The 18,752-nt window shown below is 40.0% G+C and overlaps 1 protein-coding gene across 2 annotated transcripts in view; it reads right to left on the reverse strand.

Annotated features, from left to right (window-relative positions):
- Positions 1-16,939, reverse strand: part of PDSS2 (decaprenyl diphosphate synthase subunit 2) — a 127,448-nt gene extending 110,509 nt beyond the window's left edge. For both annotated transcript variants that reach the window (XM_086744989.1, XM_086744988.1), the window contains exon 1: positions 16,508-16,939. In XM_086744989.1, coding sequence (XP_086601115.1) covers positions 16,508-16,734 — 227 coding nt within the window. In that variant the 5' untranslated portion in view covers positions 16,735-16,939. The remainder of the gene's footprint in view (positions 1-16,507) is intronic.
- Positions 16,940-18,752: the final 1,813 nt, after the last annotated feature.

An 18,752-nucleotide genomic window follows, 5' to 3' on the forward strand; every position in this document is an offset into this window, starting at 1 on the left:
TATGTTCTCTGAAGAATAGTATAAAAAATGCCAACTATTTCCAATTTTACTTCACAGGTATACAACAATGCTGCAAATAAGCTGTCAGACCATGTATGCACAACACAGATACGCACTGCAAGACGGCGTTCATGAACTGCTGTCCATAAGGGGAGCTGCTAGTCCACTGAATTTCATCTTTCTGTTGTTTTCAATTGAAAGTGACGAAAAGAGCATACACAGCGCTTAGCTTTTAAAAGCACTACACAGCTGAAAACCTTTTGAAACCACTGGAATGCTCTGGATGTAAACTGGAATAATTTCATACATACCTCTAAGAACCTCAGCGTGATCAGCCCTTAACGCACGCACACTCCACTTGATTCCTCTTTAACGTGACTTCTGTAACGCACACCTCTTACTTTTCCTTCTTGAAATATGCAGGTTTCTTAGCCTTCTTGAATCTTTCCCCTCTCATTAGTTGTTTCTCTAATAATTTAGTGGTAACTTTCCTATTCCCCCATTTGCTAGGAAATCTGTCAGGACCCTTATCCTATGCTTGAAAAGCTACCTTGCCCCTGGCTTGGCACACTTCATCCAAACTGCATGGCATTCTTTTTGCCATAATCAAGCAATCAACTGAACCTTACTTTTGCCAAGATTGAGCTTCAAACTTCTTTCCCAGAAGCCCTTATGCTTATTCTTTTATTCTGTGTAAAATATTTCAGCTGCTAAATTGAATGCAATATAATTAAGAATAAATTTAAAAAGATAAATGCCACTTAAATAAAAAACCAAACATAAAAAACCAATCACAAACCAACAAAATCCAGTTTCTTTTCAACACTTTCATCAGCAAACAGAAGTCTGCATCTAGTGCATTCAGACCATTTGCCTCAGGCAAGCAAGACCTCTGCATGGTATGTCATCATTATTTCGCACTTTAAAAATCATCAGCAGGGCATACATCCTTAAAATAGCACAGAATACTGTTACCTGGAGATTACTTTCTGCCTCTGACTAAAAATGTGTTAGGACCACTTGTGCATGAAGGAAAAAATAAATAAATCAGGTTGGATGTAATTTTCTTTACATACGAAATAAACAAAGACTTTTTTCAGTATCATAGGATGCCAATAAAAAGTTCCCATTACCTTGCCATCATGAAATTCAACATTTTCTGTAAATGTTTTCGCTATTTGACATCCCACACTGTTACTGTATTTCAATATTAATAGCTTAGTTATATTGAATTTGTAACAACCAAAGCAATCCGATATCATTTGTAGTGAAAGAAATTAAGTATTTTCCAATATAACTGCAAGTAGAGTTTGAATGGATGACTTCACAATATCTGACAGTAAAAATTAAAACAAACAAACAACAAAACTGAAGTATATCAATTGCACAACACCATGGGCAAGTTCCAACCACCTACTTCCTAGTGTACCCAACTACAGGAAAAAAAAACCAATCTTCACAAAGTGAAATTTTTCATGAGCTTTCCAGATCTTGCACCCTGGTAAGCACCAGCCTCAGGCTAGGGCACAACTTTTTTGCCTCCTCAGGGAGATCTGAGTAGCACAACAGAAGGGGAAGCAGAACGTACACAAGTGCTGCACATTCTGACCTCAAGGTATCTGGGGCAGTGTGCTCCTGCCAGAGTTCTGAGCCTGTATCCCTAAATGGCAACACACAAAGTTGCCACTATTTGCCTAGGGGCGGAAAAAACAACAACAACAAAACCAAACCAAACCAAAAAAACCAACCAAACAAAAAAAAACCAAACTTGCCAACAGTCACACAGAATGAAGAACCCAGTCTGGGTCTCTTACATGAGAGGCTAGCACTCTAACTATTGAACACTAGGCAGAGGGAAAGGTTAAAACCACCAAACAAACCAAGAAGTAGCCCTGAGAGTACACCAAATTCAACAACTGAATTCATTTAACTCAGTATCCTGTCCTCAATAGATACTAAGAATGAAAATATGAAAAAATTTTAATTACAGAACAAACACTTTGCTGCCTACCATTGGCTGCAGGCATTGAAATATGGCATTCTGGAAGACTACTAGGAAACAAAAAATATTAAGATATTTAAAAGAGCATGAAGGGAGGGGGACTTTAAAAGTGACTGGCTTAGTGATGTCTCTCCCATAAGTTACTGTAAGAACGTTCTCACAAAAGCCTTTGCTTAAGGCAATTTCCTCTCCTCTTTGATTCTGCTCTTCAACTAGCCTCCAAGAAAATTCTTTGAGGTAATTAACACAATTAAAGGCACAATGATGAAAGCTAACTTTAAAAAAAAAAAGTTTAATTCCTGAATTCTCTACCCTACTTTATTTTATGAATGTACCTTTTATCATAACTTAAGATACTACAAAAGAAATTGTACCTTGGCTGCAATAGTCGCACAAGGGAAAACACACAATACAGGTTGGTTACTCCCTCTTTTTCATAAATCAGGCTCAGAAATAAGCATTAGTTCAATTTCCACAGTGCACAAGCAACTGATGTTACCTTTTTATAATTGTATATAGTTAGAAACACACATGATAAATAGTTTAAGCAAGAGGAATCTACTGAAACCAGGATACGAAACTAACACCAACAAACCTGTGTCTGTTTTGCCCATTGTCTACCAAAATTTCATATATGAGGTTATCAGCGACTCATTTGGTTTTACATTATATTTCTGCAGTGTCTAACAACTTCACAAAACAATATATTTCAATGGGTCTTAATCTTTCTCTTTCACAGCTGACAGGAAAATACATTTCTGGTAATATCTTCTAATTGACCAAGTTGTTCCCTGAAATGCTGGACATAGAACAGAAATCAAAAGCAGAACAGCAGTCTTGCTCCATGGAGCAGCATACAACAACCCATTAGAGAATTATGCAGCAAATATTATTCTTCTCCACTGCTAACATAGTAAAAGCTCCTCAGGGAATAGCTTAACTCACCTGTAACTTAATTTAAAATTTAAAGATTTAAACCCCCAAGTAATTAATTAAAATAACCTGGATCTCTCATGAAAGAATAATTCATCATTCACAGGGGAGGAAAGAATTTAAAATTATTTGCATCAACATATGATGACATTTTTGAGGTAATTTAATGCCAAATTCCATTTTGAAACAAAATTACATCAAGTATGGAAGCACAATAGGCTACCCACAGTTATACTTCCTTTCACCATAACCAGTCTGCACAGTTCTGCCTTTTGTGTCTCAGTAGTAAAAATAAACAAACAACCATTCAATGGTTTGGAATTCATAAAAATAATAAATATGGAATTTAGAGCTAGAAGAGAGCAATCTCTCTCTCTCTTCTTCTAACTCTCTTTCTAGAGCTAGACCAGCTCCTAGAGGTTTATTTAGCACTCAGCAAAGGAGGAAGGGATTTCTCATTCTTGATATAAAACTGTAAAAACATCTCCAAATTACTCATAAAGCAAGGGTTAAACACATGTAAGGTTTGAGCATCTGCTCTCTTTAACAATACACATTTGGAGGCAGAAAACAAAAAACATGCATATCATCACTTCCCAAAGCATTTGGTTTTTTTTCTAGTTGGTTGGAGTTTTTAAGTGTGAAGTGTACAACTACACTATCTCAATAATTAGCAACACCACTCACAGGTTTCACATGTCTGCATTACATTCTATAGCATGGCAATATTCATTCCACGTAGATTTAAAGTATTAATAAGTCTTCAATCTTCTTAAATGTATTTTCTTTCTTTCCTAATAATTATATTCATAAAAGGGGCTTATATTTGCTTGTCTCCAGACTTAACACATGGGGTACAAATCTTTAAAGCATAAAGATACTATTTCATACAACATCAGAGACTTTTGCTTTCAAATTCCTTTGAAAAACAGATTGAAAAATGTTTCGTGAGGTCTAGTGACAGTAGTTGGTAAGCACTTAAGTTACTCATGGGCTTAAACAGATTTTCTTCACATTCTCAAGACAATGTTTCTTCCTGTCAATAACACTCACTACTATGGTTCCTTGTCTACCACTCCATTTATCATAGCCAGAGAAAAATCAGGACAGATTTCCTAAGGCATACTGGTGTGTACATGCTTCCCAATGCTCAGTAAATAAGACTTGTTTACACAGAGCTTCACCACATGAGAACATCAAAACAGCTTTCAATATTTAATACCTACATGCACACCACGGTAATCTGAAGCAGTGAGTACCACCCAGGGACAGTATATTAATCCAGACTTGATATTTCTAGCAAGTCAGTCACCTGGCAAGTACAACAGAAGACAGAAGGAGAGGGGAACAATGCTAGCTGTGAAGACACCTCAACTCTTGGTTGCAACAGATGCTTAATTCTTAGCAGTTATCTGAAAATTGAATTTTTTGATAAATTAACTATTAGGAAAATGGTACATCTGAAAGAATGCTATGGACCGAGGATGAGGTCTGTCAAAATTAGAAATCAAAGCCCTAAAATAAAAATATATTCAGAGAAGCTAACTACATGTCCACACTTTGAATCCAACACAGAACTATGCTGCCAGCCATTTACATTCACAGCTATTAGACATGCACTGTGGTCATAAGCTGATTCCTTATAATAGATTTCCACAGTCTCAGCTGGCACTTGGGTAAGAAGACATGAAATGCAAGCTTGCCTCACCACCCGGGTAGCTCCTCCTCGCTTGCAGCCCAGCGTGCACACAATGCACACCCGCTGCAAATCTCACAGTTGCTCTGGGATGTGCTGAAACTTCACACTGCAGGCTGGCATCCACCAATAATGCTATGCTCATGTTTATTTAAAAAAAAAAAAAAAACCACCAAAAAACAACAACAACAAAAAAACCCAACCATTTGAAGTTTCATTTGTAATGTTCTGCTACTACAGCTTGATTGTTCCCTGAGAAGTCCTGGTAAAAGACCGAAGAGGTTCAAGGTAACTCCTAAAGACTCAAAAGTAGAAAAGCAAATGAGGTGAACATTCAGTCAGTATTTTATTTGAGGGGGAAAAAAATTAAAACCAGGAAAACCTAACAAAACTTCAGCTCTTTCAAAAATGTGACAGGAACAAGGATGACCAAAAGAAAGTTATATTCCCCATCCCACAATCCCAAGCACGCACTATGTGTTAGGACATCAACTTCCCTCCCTGCCCCTCCCAAATCCACAGGCAGCAATACAATCCCAAGTGATTCACAAACAAAAAAGCAAGCCTATGTTTCTGTTGCTATAACATAACACATAATACTCTTTTTTTCCTCTGATGTCATTTTTATAACATTATTTTGGAATTTGACTATTTTACAACTTGGTTGCTACGACACACTACAGTCATTACATGGATTCATTTCCTACTTTCCAACTGGCAAGACTATTTGTTTCAGCGCTATGAAGTTATATCCCGGATAAAAGACACATAAAATATATTGTAAATTCTATTAGTAGAAACCCCCTTAATGTCTTCCATTCCTTGAATAAATGTGTGTTGGAAAAAGGGCTTCCCCCACAACTACCCTAAAGGTCCCTGTACTTCCAGCTTCTTTGAGTCTCCCGAGTCTTATTTCTGAACATTATTGTTTTGCACTATTATTCCTACTGACAGATGATGTACGATTTCTTGCAGAGACTGTCAATAATTCCCATACTATCTAAACTTCCAAATAATCAGAAAGTCAAAGTCTTCCTATGGACAATAAAACACGGAGTATGCACCTTCCCTGGTATTTCTGGCTGTAACAACTGGGGATCAAGAACAGAGGATGAATTGATCTCCAGGCCCTTTATACTGCAGCTTCACTTCCAGAAGGCAACACAGGTTTGGGGAAGACATGTTTTTCCTGTAGATTAATTTTTATTTACTGAAATATGTCATACCAGACAGATTCACATTCAGAAGTCTACTTCTAGAAGAATGATCCAAATATGAACTTCATAACATAGCATTAGCATCACCAAAATCCTTTTAAAATATGCACACTGTATACCTTCATCTTCACAAACAACATAAAATGAAAAGCAGTTGGGAATCAGAGATAGGAAGGATACTGGGATAACCTCCTCCCCCCCCCCCCCATAACAAACATGCACACAGGCTACAACAATATATCATATAAACCTTTATATTCTAGCCTATGAAGACATACGCCTTTTCAGGATATGAAAACACAACGGCTCTGTCATATTCGGTCTCAAAGTTCACCACTAATTTAACATGAACACAATGCACCTTTGGGGGGAAAAAAAAAAAAAAACCACCACTAACAAACATATATGCTAGCACAATAATTTTTCAAATGTGCAAGAGATTATTTTCCACTTGTGATCACAAAGCTTTGCCTTGTCTATTTGACCTAATAAGTATTCAATTTAGCTCTTTAACAACGTGAACTTTCTGCTAAGTTTGATTAAAAGCAGTCTTACCAAATCAACTAATTATGGTGCTTCTGCTACTGGCTAATCATTTAGATGACAACCAGACACAAAGCGTGTTGGCATGGGCCATTACCCTCAAATTGCCTTAACAGGGACCATGCATTTCCAGGATGGACCTACACAAGCACATCCTGTTATAGGCCCAGACCTACTTTGTGACTGAAAGATAGTATTTTTTTTTTTAAAGGTGCAATGTGTAAGCCATTTCAAGGACCACTGACAGCACAGAGATGTATTAACCCTTTGATTATTATTATTTTGTGGAGTGTGCTGAATAGGGAGTTAATGAAAAAGATAGCTATCATTCCAGCAAGTGTAAAGATCTAGAAAAAAATAATGAAGTTGTTAAGGGTGATGATTTTTTTTTTTTTTAAAAAAAGAGTTCAAATTCTAGAAAACAAATAATTTTTGAGCATAGTAGCAGCTATCAAGCCAATCAATTCATGTTTGTAGGATTGTCTAAGTAAAAAATAATAAAAAATAATTCCTACTTTACCTTGAAGAAAGCTCCTTCTAAAGGGAGTACTTTCTGAAACAAATTAAAGGTGGAAGCTACGCGGTTTGCTTGTTCATGTTTTTTAACTAGAAAAATAAAGCTGAATTAGTAATTCCTAGGTATGACTTCTGGGAAGAAGAAAAGGGGAACAAAACAAACTATATGTTTACTATACACTTCCATTCTCTTAATAAAAACAGGATTACTTGTAGATCTGCCTTTGGTTTTTCCCCAAAATAGGAGAGCAGCCAAAGAGAAGAACCAAATAGTGTTATTTTGAAGAAAGGAACTGGAGGAACAAGAAAGCAAAATGGCAACAACCATCACTTTTAATTTAAGTGGAAAAGAAGCGAGAAAGATTAATGCAAAAGCTGGAGCCTCTGATGCTTCACTAGGAATAACCGAGGACTGAAGATGACGGTGGCTCACCCGAAGAGCCTCCAGCAGGCCGAACAGGTCCCAGAGTTTCTCAGTTAAATAAGGTGTTCATGCAAATTTCTAAGCCCTATCTATCTATCACTCTAAGTAAAATCTAGCTAGTGCATAGCAGGTGTTTGATAAAAGCTCATGTATAATGAGTCTCACCAGTTCTCCTATAAGATCAGTTTTTCTTTCCTTAAATCAATCTTTCACACAGCAAGACAGAAGGAAAAAACCTAGGCTAAAGTGATTGTCAATGCCAGAGAATTCACAGGGACAATCCAAGGACAGCAAAACAACTGCTACAGATTCTAAACCTAATTTTTGCAATAGATCCCATTTTTAAATTCATGGTGTTCCTTTATAGTAAAGTCAGGTTTGTTTCCAGCAGTAGTTCCTTTAGGGCAAGTACTGCAGACAGCCTGCCTACCCTGAGGGTAACTAAGATACTCAGATGTGGGGTAAAGAAAAGATATTAATAATTTAAGACAACGGTCTGCCACCCCTAGGAGAAAGCAATGATGTAAGTACAGAAACATCTAACTCCAAAGTTTAAGTTTGTCCTTTATGAACTTCGTATTTTCCTGAATAGATTTACAAACTGCTCTAGAGGATACAGTGGTACCTGTGGTTTTTGAGGAGTTCTGAAAATGCTCATGGTGACTTGCTAACAGCATCTCCTGCCACTGCCAGGGCCTCCAAAACAAGGAGGGAAGTCAACTGGGAAGCAGCATCAACAAAAAAGGTGGCAAAAGGGGGAAATATCTCAAGGAGAGAACACTTTTTGTAAGCTACAAAATATAGACCTCAGAAAGAGTAAAAGCCCTAGGAAAAGTACTTTTTCCCTTATTCTTGTAAGGCAAGAAAGTTAACTTATCATAGCCAAATAGAAGATTCACTGAGTGAAAATTGTTTCCAGCGACCCAAACACAAATTTTGACTACTCTACAACATTGGTTCTCATGTGTGCTTTATATAAAGGTATATTTGGTAACTCTCTTCTGCGTTACAGAAGTAATTATTTCAAAACTATTTGCACTTACTCGGTACTCTTTTCTTGTGTAGAGCAAACATTGACATAACAGTCATTCACTAGCACATTAAACTTGGTATTCAATATCCACATGCGTTACAAATCAATTGTACTTGAAAGCGGAAAAGAACAAATGTGAACTTTAAAAATTACCTTCATTTTAAAAAGATGCTTATGCTACTCTGTGGTTGAAGTAAAACCAAGTTTGCTCTAGGTGTAGTATGCTACATCCTTTCAAGACTGACTGGCATTTGGATCTGTTCATTATACATCTGGTTTCTTTTTCACATGCTTAAAACCCAAGCTTAAGAAATCCCAAGATCTTTCATTTAATCAGAATGACTTGTACAGGATATTCTGCTGAAATCTTCAGAGTCATATTCCCTATCGAACATACTAGAAATCATCAATATCAGGACAGCATACTCGTTTTCATTGTAAATAATTCCATCAGAAAATCCCGAACAGCATCATCATCTACTGAATACACTTCATTTACTAAACACACCCTACATGCTGAAACAATACATTCCTCACAAGCACAGAAACCTGGATTCAACATGGATATTTAAATGACAATCACTGCAAAAGAGAATTATTGAAACGCAAGGGAATTTAATTTGCAGCCTAGCTTTTGAATACCCATACTGCGGACTTGCTGCTTGATCCTATTTTGCTTATGGCAGTAAAATATTCCACAAAACTGGGTATCGTACCATCAATTAAACATCCTTTGCATAAGTTCTTCCACACAAATACTACGAGCAAACGACAAGACAAGAACTCAGCACCACCACAGCTGAAAACTAGCTGTTTATTCACCAGTGCATCCTGTCCCAACACTTTAGTAAACTCACGATCATGATGATGACTGCCTTTACTTCTTGAGCTAGGGTTTACTAATACGGTTTAAAAAAAAAAAAAAGAGAAAAGGGATGAATCTTTGAGAATAAAAGCACCAAATTTGAGTAAACACTTTTTTACTCCTTTGAGATGTCTTCATCACTGTACTACAGTTTGCCCACTATAGAGGTGGCAGACAGGAAGGCCACTACAACTTAAGGCTGTCAGCTTACTTCGCTCAGAATACTATTGTACGTATCGTATCTTTTTAGCTTAGGTTCCCAACTGTTTTTTTTATATGTAGAGATACATATAGAGAGAGAGAGAGATATACACATACACACACACGACTGGTTAATATGCTTCATGTTCAATAATGAGATTCTCCCTGACAAATCTAACAAAAAAAATGTAATGTTTTACAATGAATAAATAAATAAGAAAGTTAAGGCCCCTTACATGAATCTCAAGCCCTGATGCAGATCTCATCTTCTGGAGTCTACTGACAGCTCTTCAAAAGAGCAGTAATAAACTGAGGGACTGAGGGATGTGAGCATTTATGCAATGCTGGCAGAGAAAATAAATAATAATCATACACTGGTGAAACTTACACAGGAAGAGAAACAAAAAAAAACCAAAATTTGTGAGAAAGAACTAAACAGCATACATCTATTCATCCCACTTCACCTTACTACAATGTAAAGGATGAGGTGTGACCTACAAAAATAGATTCCCTCTTCCCTTAACTGTACAAGGCAATATTAAGTGGTGGCTAAACAAAAACCATGGTGAAGGTCACAGACACAAGGAAGAACATGGGAGGAATCAGATACAGAAGGACGTTTCAGTCCACCTATGAACCTACAATGGTTTGATTTCCTCCATGTCTTTTTACCTATCAAAATTAACTTTTCCGCTCTTTGTGAGTTCATTCAGTCAAAATACACAAGAAACTGATTTTTGGTGCCTAAGAACGGTTTATTTGATGGTGAGTATGGTAACAGGGAGTACCAACATGTATAAGACACACAACATGATGATGGTTTTTGAAGTTACTACTCAAGTCTACCAAAACAGACCAAAACATATACACAAGACCAAATTTAGCTAAGAGCAACCAGCCCTTCTTGAAAGAGAGAAGTTTCTCGATGGAGTGAGTCAAAACAATAATTTAACTCCACTGCTTCAACTGCAGCTCTCCTGAGAGCACCTCTGTTTTCACCAGCTACACAGAATACTTTGGGAAACAGTCTTCCTGGACAAAGACAAACTTGCTATAACCACCGATACTTCAGTAATTTTGCAAATGGTATCAAACATATAAAGCAGGAAGAACACTTCTGCATTTCTGATATCACTACTGAGACTTTCTGCAGAGGCACCCTGTATGCTAGCTTTGGTGGCCTGTGCTTCCAAGGAAGTCCAACAGATCTCTGCAGTAAACATAAGAAATGACACAACTGCTTCCTCTTTGCTAACCTCACAGGCATTCTGACCATGATTAGAAAAATCACAACTCTCTATCACAAAAATATTTTTTACAAAGTGTTACAGTAGGCTGAAAAATAATAAAATGTAGTGAATGCAAATGTGTTTTAACTTCTGATCTGGCAACAGCAGGAGAGGGACTTTATGCCCCCAAGGTCTGTCATAGATTGAGCAATTCAGTAAAACTTAAAAAATTGTAGGACATTTGTTTTAGAAACTGTAAGTTGACTAAATTCTCTGCTTGCCACTTTGAGTATCCAGCTGCTGGTTGTTTTCAGAGGAAGTTACCTCATTTGTCACTGCCACGTAAATAGACACTTTCATTTTCCTAGCCCCCTCCCCCCAAAAAAAAAAAAACAAAAACTAACATTTGAAATAAGTTGCTAAAAAGCTACTCGTAGTCCATCACAGCATTAAAAAAAAAAAAAAAAAAAAAAAAAAAAAAAAGATAGTTTTAAGGTCGTCATTCTATTAAGACAAAATATAAACTGGCCATGACAATTCCATCAACATCAGGTGGGAACAAATCCCCAGGCCTACACTGAAATCAGTCACTCACACATGACATGCATTTGCCCTCCTATGTGAAGTGGTAAGGTAAGTGTTACTGAACTAAGTCATTTCCAGCTGACAGAGAAACAGAACTATCAGGAAACCAATGTTATTGGACATTTTAACCAAAAAGCATGTAATCTTGAAGCTACTCTGGATTGCATTTTACGTTTGGTGCTTAAAACGGCTAGAGATCTACACAGAGCAGGCTGCCACAGAACAAAACCTGGTCTATTATGGCTTTTTATTTCTGTAATAATCCAGGAAAACTGTAACTAAGTCTACTTAAGTATTTATCACCAACAAACAATTCTGACAGAACCAAAATATAATAATTCCTCCCACATGCTAACGACAGAATGGCTAGAGCTAAATGGTATCCCATAATAATTTTACGTGTACAAAGTGTTCCATTTAATTTAGTGATATTATAAAAGTGATGCATTGGCCATAACATTTACTGTTTACAATCTGCAGCAAGCTATACCCTTCTCAATGGAGCTAAAATAATCAAGAAAATGCTGTTCACACTATGTATTTGAGAAAAGTAGATCACTGTGCCAATTACAGATTATTTCCTATATTAAGAAGGAAGGAGAAGACTGGAGATTTGCTTGCTTCCCAACTGTAAAAGAGGTCATGCATTCAGGCATTGAAAAAATATTTCCTTTACTCCAACAAAGTATGAAGAGCAAAAAAAATTTAAATGCTAGTTTTGAATAGCTGCTGAAAACACTTTGTTACAGGGAAAGAAAACTGAAAGCTCTGAAGACTCACAAGACTACAAACAGAAAGATCCAGAAGTAGTCAGATTTCCAGAGAATCCACTGGAGGAAACTATTTTAATGACAGCATTTCCGTGAAGTGTTCTGTATTAATATTGCTTACACACAACTTTCCACTCAAAGATCACAGTGATCGATACAGGGTGTAATGAATGAAGTGTAACACCTCCAGTAAACAGATGCTACATTATTCATTTCACAGATAAGTAAATGCAAGTATGAAAAATTAAGTGACTTGCCCTAGTCAGAGCACCAAACGCACAGCTGTGAATATAATCCAGATATCCCAGCTTCCAATGATCCGTTAACCACTAAACATTAGCCTTTCCAAAATGAAATGTAACCTTTCCCCCACATTTCTCTCTCTTTCTAACAAATCTGGCAAAGCTAGTACTGAAGATGTTCATATCACATGGCTGACTTTCAAGAAACCAAAAACTTAAACAGGGGAAAAAAAAAAAAAAAAAAAAGATATAAACTTGACTTTACCACATGGATTACAGAACTCCCAAATCCCCCGCTGCAGGGCTCAGTTATCTGCCCCTGCCCTCCCAAGAGCAGAGTCAGCAATAGCTCACAGATTTAAAGCTGCTGGCCAGGCACAGGCTTGGTAGGCAGTACCGGGGTCGCACATCATCCCAGAAGAACACCTGCTGCAGTCCTGATTCATGGCAGGCACTTACACCCAGGAGCTGCCACGGCCGCATCCAAACCAGAGGAAGAAACGAACAGGATCATCAGAGAAACGTACACTGCCCCAACAGCTGTTCCTCCACATGCCCTGTCTCACGTGGACAGTTATCTTTAAGCTGCCTTCTTTAAGGCTCTCAACACAGCCTGTCTGTTTGTCATGGTTTAGCCCCACTCAGCAGCTGAAACACCATACAATCTCTCACCCACTTCCTCCTCACCGCCCCCCACAGTGGGACAGGAAGAAGAACTGGGAAAGAAAAGAAGGCAAAACTCACAGGCTGAGATAAAAAACAGTTTAAGAGAAAAACAGAGAAAAAAAAACAGAGATAGAAAACAAACAGACAAAATCCAGAAAATATTGAAGCGCATAATTTACAATACAATCACTCACAGTGGATCCTGATGCCCAGCTCCCTCCCAAGTAGCAGGAGGCTCCCCTCAGCACCCTCCTCACTTACACACTGAGCATGATGTCACAGGGATGGAAGAGCCCTTTGGCCAATTTGGGTAAACTTATCCCAGCTGTTGGCTAATTAGGAAACTCTCCCAGCTGTGTCCCCCGGCCACAGGTGCTACCAGCTCCAACTCCTCTCCCAGCTCAGGTGAAAATTAACTCCATCCTAGCCAGAACCAGGACAGCGTTACAACAGCCTAGTGACCTAAAGCTTGGCAAAAGGTTAAAAATGCTCATCAGTGCTCCCGTTACACTGAAGGCTTTCCATGCGGTGGCAATTCTGCCTGAAGCAGTCTCAGCTCGCAACTTATTCTGCACAGATAAAGCAGAGAGTTTTCTATCAATGCTCAAGAAACCCCTAATAGTCCTTAGACTTCAGAGGCTAGCAAAGCATTTAGAGAGGAAGGGAGAATAGACACAAAAACACTGATGGCAAAATGCCACCAAAGAAAGTTAAAGAAAATTAATATCGCTTAGAAATGACAGCAAGCAATCATCATTTGATTGTCACCACTTATAACCTCAAAAAATCAATGACTAGAAACTTGAGAAAGAGCACATGCAATTAATCAGTTTTACTGCACAGATTTTTCAGATGTTCCCACAAATAGAAAAATCTCCTTAAGTGCTGGAGTACTTAATAGATGTATACAGTATTTATGTACTTACAGTTTGAAAGATTAGAGTTGCACAACACATAAACCAATTAAGTTTTTCCAAAAAGTAATCAAATAATGTACTTTAGATACCCATGCTGCAAAACATTTGCCGGAACACACAAAAGGAAACCCATGTTACTTTATTAGCACGGGTAATGTGCCAGAGATTTAAAATACGTACCTAGTATTGAAAAACCAAGACTTGTTTCCTAAACTGCTGTGGTAAGCCAGAGCATAGATCTCAGACCCACAACTAAAATCAATCACATTTACAGTCAAACATACAACAGTTGAATTTCAGAAAGAGATTATTAAGACTATTAAGAAAGAACAAGGTCAAAATTCACCTTATTGCGAAATCACACCATAAAACACCATAAAACAAGGTGAGGTACAATTTGTGCATTGCTACAAGTGTACTAAAACCTGTCACCAGGAAATTAGCTCTTCTCATAATACAAAGGTCAAGACCATTGGAAATGCATTTGCAACAGAGCCTTTGGAATTACCAGTGAAGCCAAATAAGAACATGGAATCATTAGGGTTGGAAGGGACCTTTAAAGGTCATCTGGTCCAACCCCCCTGCAAGGAGCAGGGACATCTCCAACCAGATCAGGTTGCTCAGAGCCCCACCCAACCTGGCCTTGAATGCTTCCTGGGATGGGGCATCCACCACCCTCATTGTAAAAAGCGTTTTCCTAATATCAATTCTGAATCTGCCTCCCACATCCAAAACAAGGGCACACAATTCCATATTTATGTGAGTAAATACTGACTCTTGTTTCCAGCACGACACATCAGGTTAGTAGCATACTCTGAAACATACATGAATTTTAAAAATGAACGGATTCAATCCTGCTGACTCTGTGCATGATTATATTCCTACTGGTGTTCCACAAGGAACAGGCTTACAGAATTAACCCCAAAGCAACTCACTTAAAATAGCCAAAAAAACCCCCACACACATCACAGCTAAACCACAAAACCTCCAACCATGCCCCAAAATACTGTATTTAAATTTAATTCACAAATAAAGTAGCAACTACTACACACTGAACAGATTCTCTAACGCTAGCACTAAGTCCCACTTTAGTGCTGCAGGTCTCCATGATACTTCTACGACTGCAGTGGAAGCTTAAGAGCCCAAATACATCGCGCTTCGGTCCTCCTATTCCCTGCATTCCATCAACCAACCTTAAAGTTGGACCCAAAGGCAGAAAAACATTTTTGTCTTGACTCTCCTCTTAAAAAAGAAAAAAAAAATAAGTCTTTGCTAAGCTTATCATAATATCACAACCTGCATTTATAAACAACTCAACAAAATCCCCTCCACCAGCATTTTCTAAAGTCAGGTACTTTCCATTTTTATTACCAAGTTGATTTGTTTCTTCCAGAAAAGTCTACTTACAGCCAATATCTAAACTGCCCTCCCAGAAAATAATGTTTCTTTAAAAAGCTATGTCTGTCCCCTGTACTCCTTTCATTCACTCAAGACAACTAGATCTACAGACAGAGAGTCTGAAAACCAAATATTTTTCTAATAGCATTACAGCATAATTGTGGAGTTGCCAAGGACCGCTACACAACTACAAGTTTTATTCTTTGAAAGAAAAACAAAACATTTGTTTTGAACAAATGCTAATTTTAGTTTTACACCTGTTCAAAAATACCGCACATATTAAACTTGGGTTCTGTTAACATCGCTATCTTTGCAGTTTCAGCAGACACAGTTCTATCAAACAAAAACCACCCAAAAAAAAACAAAACCAAAAAACCCAAACCCACAACCCACTGTCCTTGGAAAACTGCACTTTTTAATTTTGTTAAGTCTCTGGCATTTTATTGTTTAATAAAAACACCGCCAATCAGTTCTTGTTTTACAGTCAAAGAAAACAGTGCCCAACAATCCCAACTTCTCCTTATTGGCAGGAATGCAAGTCTTCCATCAGTTTGTCTTAAAAATGAAAGAGTGGATAATGAGCTTAGCAACACTAAAAATCTCAACAATATACAAAAACTTAGAGCCCCCAGCTGGGTATTCCAAAACAGACAATGTTTTCTAAAGCTCTTAGTAACAAAATACACAGTTCAGAGCGGTGTCATTTTTAGCTTTTTGAGTTGATTAAGTCCTCCAGTTTTCTACTAGTTTCCTTGCAGTGTAGTCCTTAATATTAGAAAATATGTAACTGTTAATGAGACAGCCACACTTCTTCAATTAGCATGGGATTTTTTTTTTTTTTGCACATGGCATAGGGAAACTCATCTATCGCGCGTGGTGTCACAATGAAGTAATTCCTGAACGAAAGCGGATAACCGAAGGAAAAACCAGTTGCAGCAAGAGAATTAAGACCCTGGCAAAACCTCATGGCTCAAGGCAGGGAGGTGCCAGCTGCGTCACCTCCACAGTCACTCTCCAGCACCCCACCTCCCACGGCCAACGCGCCCACCCACCCACGCGAGGGCCCACGAAGCGATGCCGACCACCCTCCCGCCCCCCCACCCCCCCCAACCCGAGCGAGCCTCAGCTCCCGACAACTCACGAAGCCCGAAACTTCCCCCAAGTTTGGGCGAACCTCCCGAGGGCCGCCGGCCGTTTCCACCGCGCAGGCCGGAACCGAGGCCCCAGCGCCCCCGGAGGAGGCTTCCCCCCCGTCGGGGCGGGCGCTTACCGGGCGGTGTCGAGCAGCGGGTGCTTGGTGCCCACCAGCTTGCGGACCTGCATGGCGATGTTGCTGAGCTCGTCGCTCAGCAGGCACCTCAGGCTCATGAAGGACGTCGGGTACCCCACGATCTTTTCGGCCTCCGACACCACCTGGCTCCAGGGCGGGCCGCCCGACATCAGACCCCGGAGGCTGCCGGCGATGCGGCCCCCCCGCCGCAGCAGGGCGCCCCACATCCCTCCCCCGCCGCCCCGGGGAGGGCCCCCGGCGCCGGCTCCCTCGCCCCGGCAGGGCCCCACAGGCCGAGCGGCCGAAGAACGAGCCCCACTCCTCGCTCGCTACGGCCGGAGGCCCTCGCCGTCAACGGCCGGCTCAGCCCCAGGCGACGGGACCGCACGGCAGTCGCGCTGCCTGCCCGCGTCCCCCCCGGCGGCGCGGTGGCGGCCGGAGCGGGCTCATTGTGCCCTGGGGGCAGCCATCTTGGGCGTCGCAAAACACGCCGGGCCGTAAAGCAATGGCAGCAGGTCTCCCCGTTCCCCTTCCCGCACGGCTTCCTCGCCTGACGGCTGTGGCGGTGAGAAGCGGGTAGGGGTGCTGGAGTTGAGGGCGTCTGCGTGAGAGACGGGAAATGAGCTCCTGAGAAAGGGGCTGTGGTTCCTACAGGATGTATCTCGCCGTTTTCTTCACCCTTAGTCCTTGCACTGGGTAAAGGGCTGCCGCCTCTCCTCCCCGCTTTGTGCCTGTCGCCTCCCAGAGCGGCCTGTGTGGGTCGGCCTCGCCAGCTCGGCCATGGCAGAGGGCCCAGCTGGAGGGGAAGCGCTGGGCCAGGGCTCTTGGCTGGCTGGGGGTGCCCCGCAGAACACACAGTGGTGTGTTCTGTCTGCTCCCGGTGTTGCATACAGAGACCAACACAGAAGAGAGTTCAAGTTCCCATATAAAGTGTTCAACGTGTAGTCTTTAGCTGCATGATCATGCTTTATGTTTATAATTGCAGTGCTATCTGCATGGGCACTCTTTTTTTTTTTTTTCTTTTCATACAGTTGTTTGGGATGTGGCACCAGCAGGCCTTATTTACCATGTGCTTTTGATTTTCCTTGTAGGTTTGTCCTATAGTGCTCCTCTGTGCTGCAGCTGAGTGGTTTACAAACAGCCTCCCTGTGAGCTGAAGAGGTACCTTCTACCAAACAGTTAACATCAAAAGTGATGAGTGCCCAGCTGAAGATGTCTGGGTTCTGCAATTCCACAGTGTGTGGTCTACTGTATATCACGTAGTCTTTCGCTTATTCTGAGCACAGCCATCACTAACCCTTTCTTTGCAGCTACATGCACCTAAAGCTTTTGTGAATTCAGAGAATATATTTTCTGTACCCCATAGAGGAGGAAAATTCATTGGCCATCTTCAGAAATAGATTTTAAGTGACTAGCTCAATTCCACAAGTACTTCAGCAAGAATATGATCTATTCTGTCCTTACAATGACTTACATCCATTCCTCCTATAATTTCCAGGCTTTGTTGCAACAAATTTGGCAGAGTTCTGATGAGAAAACGGTTCCATTGACTATATTCAGGTGAAAAATGAGGATGTTACATTTCTTATCTTTACAAATGCAAGATACAGGTCACTTCATTTTATTTGCATTATTCTACATGCTTAAAAAGAGTTACATTGAAGGATATTGTAAAAGAAGGTGCAAATAGAAAACAATTCTATCACAAAGAAAGTCCAAGAAAGCACAAATAACTCTGGCAGTTATAAGGGGGAAGCTGCTAAAAAGGAATGCCCTTACCTGTTTGTAGTGACAATGATAAGGTATTTATTGTTCTCACACCTGAGACAACTCAAAATGGGCACCAGAACCGTAAATGTTACTGTCCTAAGGAAGGGGATTTGCCTGTGGAGTCGACAATGGCTGGACATGCCTGTGGCATCTCATAAGGGACTTCGTCCAAATTGGAGAGGGGAAAACTAGAATGAAGAGAAGCCGCAAAAACTGGAAAGATAACAGGAGAGTTAAGGTTCTGTTGTCAAATCTTTACTTTCTGTGCTACCTGTCTCTGAGAGAATAAAGTTTTGCTTTGAAGGAGCTGCCACTGAGTCAGCTGAGTTAGCTAGTGTCACAGAACAAACTGTTGCTCAATAAGGAGTTTCAGCTCCTAAACACAGTCTGAAAGCGACAGAATGCAAGGGCATGTTTCTGTGCAGAAAGACAAAGTTAATGAAAATTGCCAGAGGGATGTGCTTAAGAGGAGCTA

Source organism: Chlamydotis macqueenii, chromosome 3 (genome assembly GCF_036417535.1).
Source record: "Chlamydotis macqueenii isolate bChlMac1 chromosome 3, bChlMac1.mat, whole genome shotgun sequence".
NCBI classification, from domain to species: domain Eukaryota; kingdom Metazoa; phylum Chordata; class Aves; order Otidiformes; family Otididae; genus Chlamydotis; species Chlamydotis macqueenii.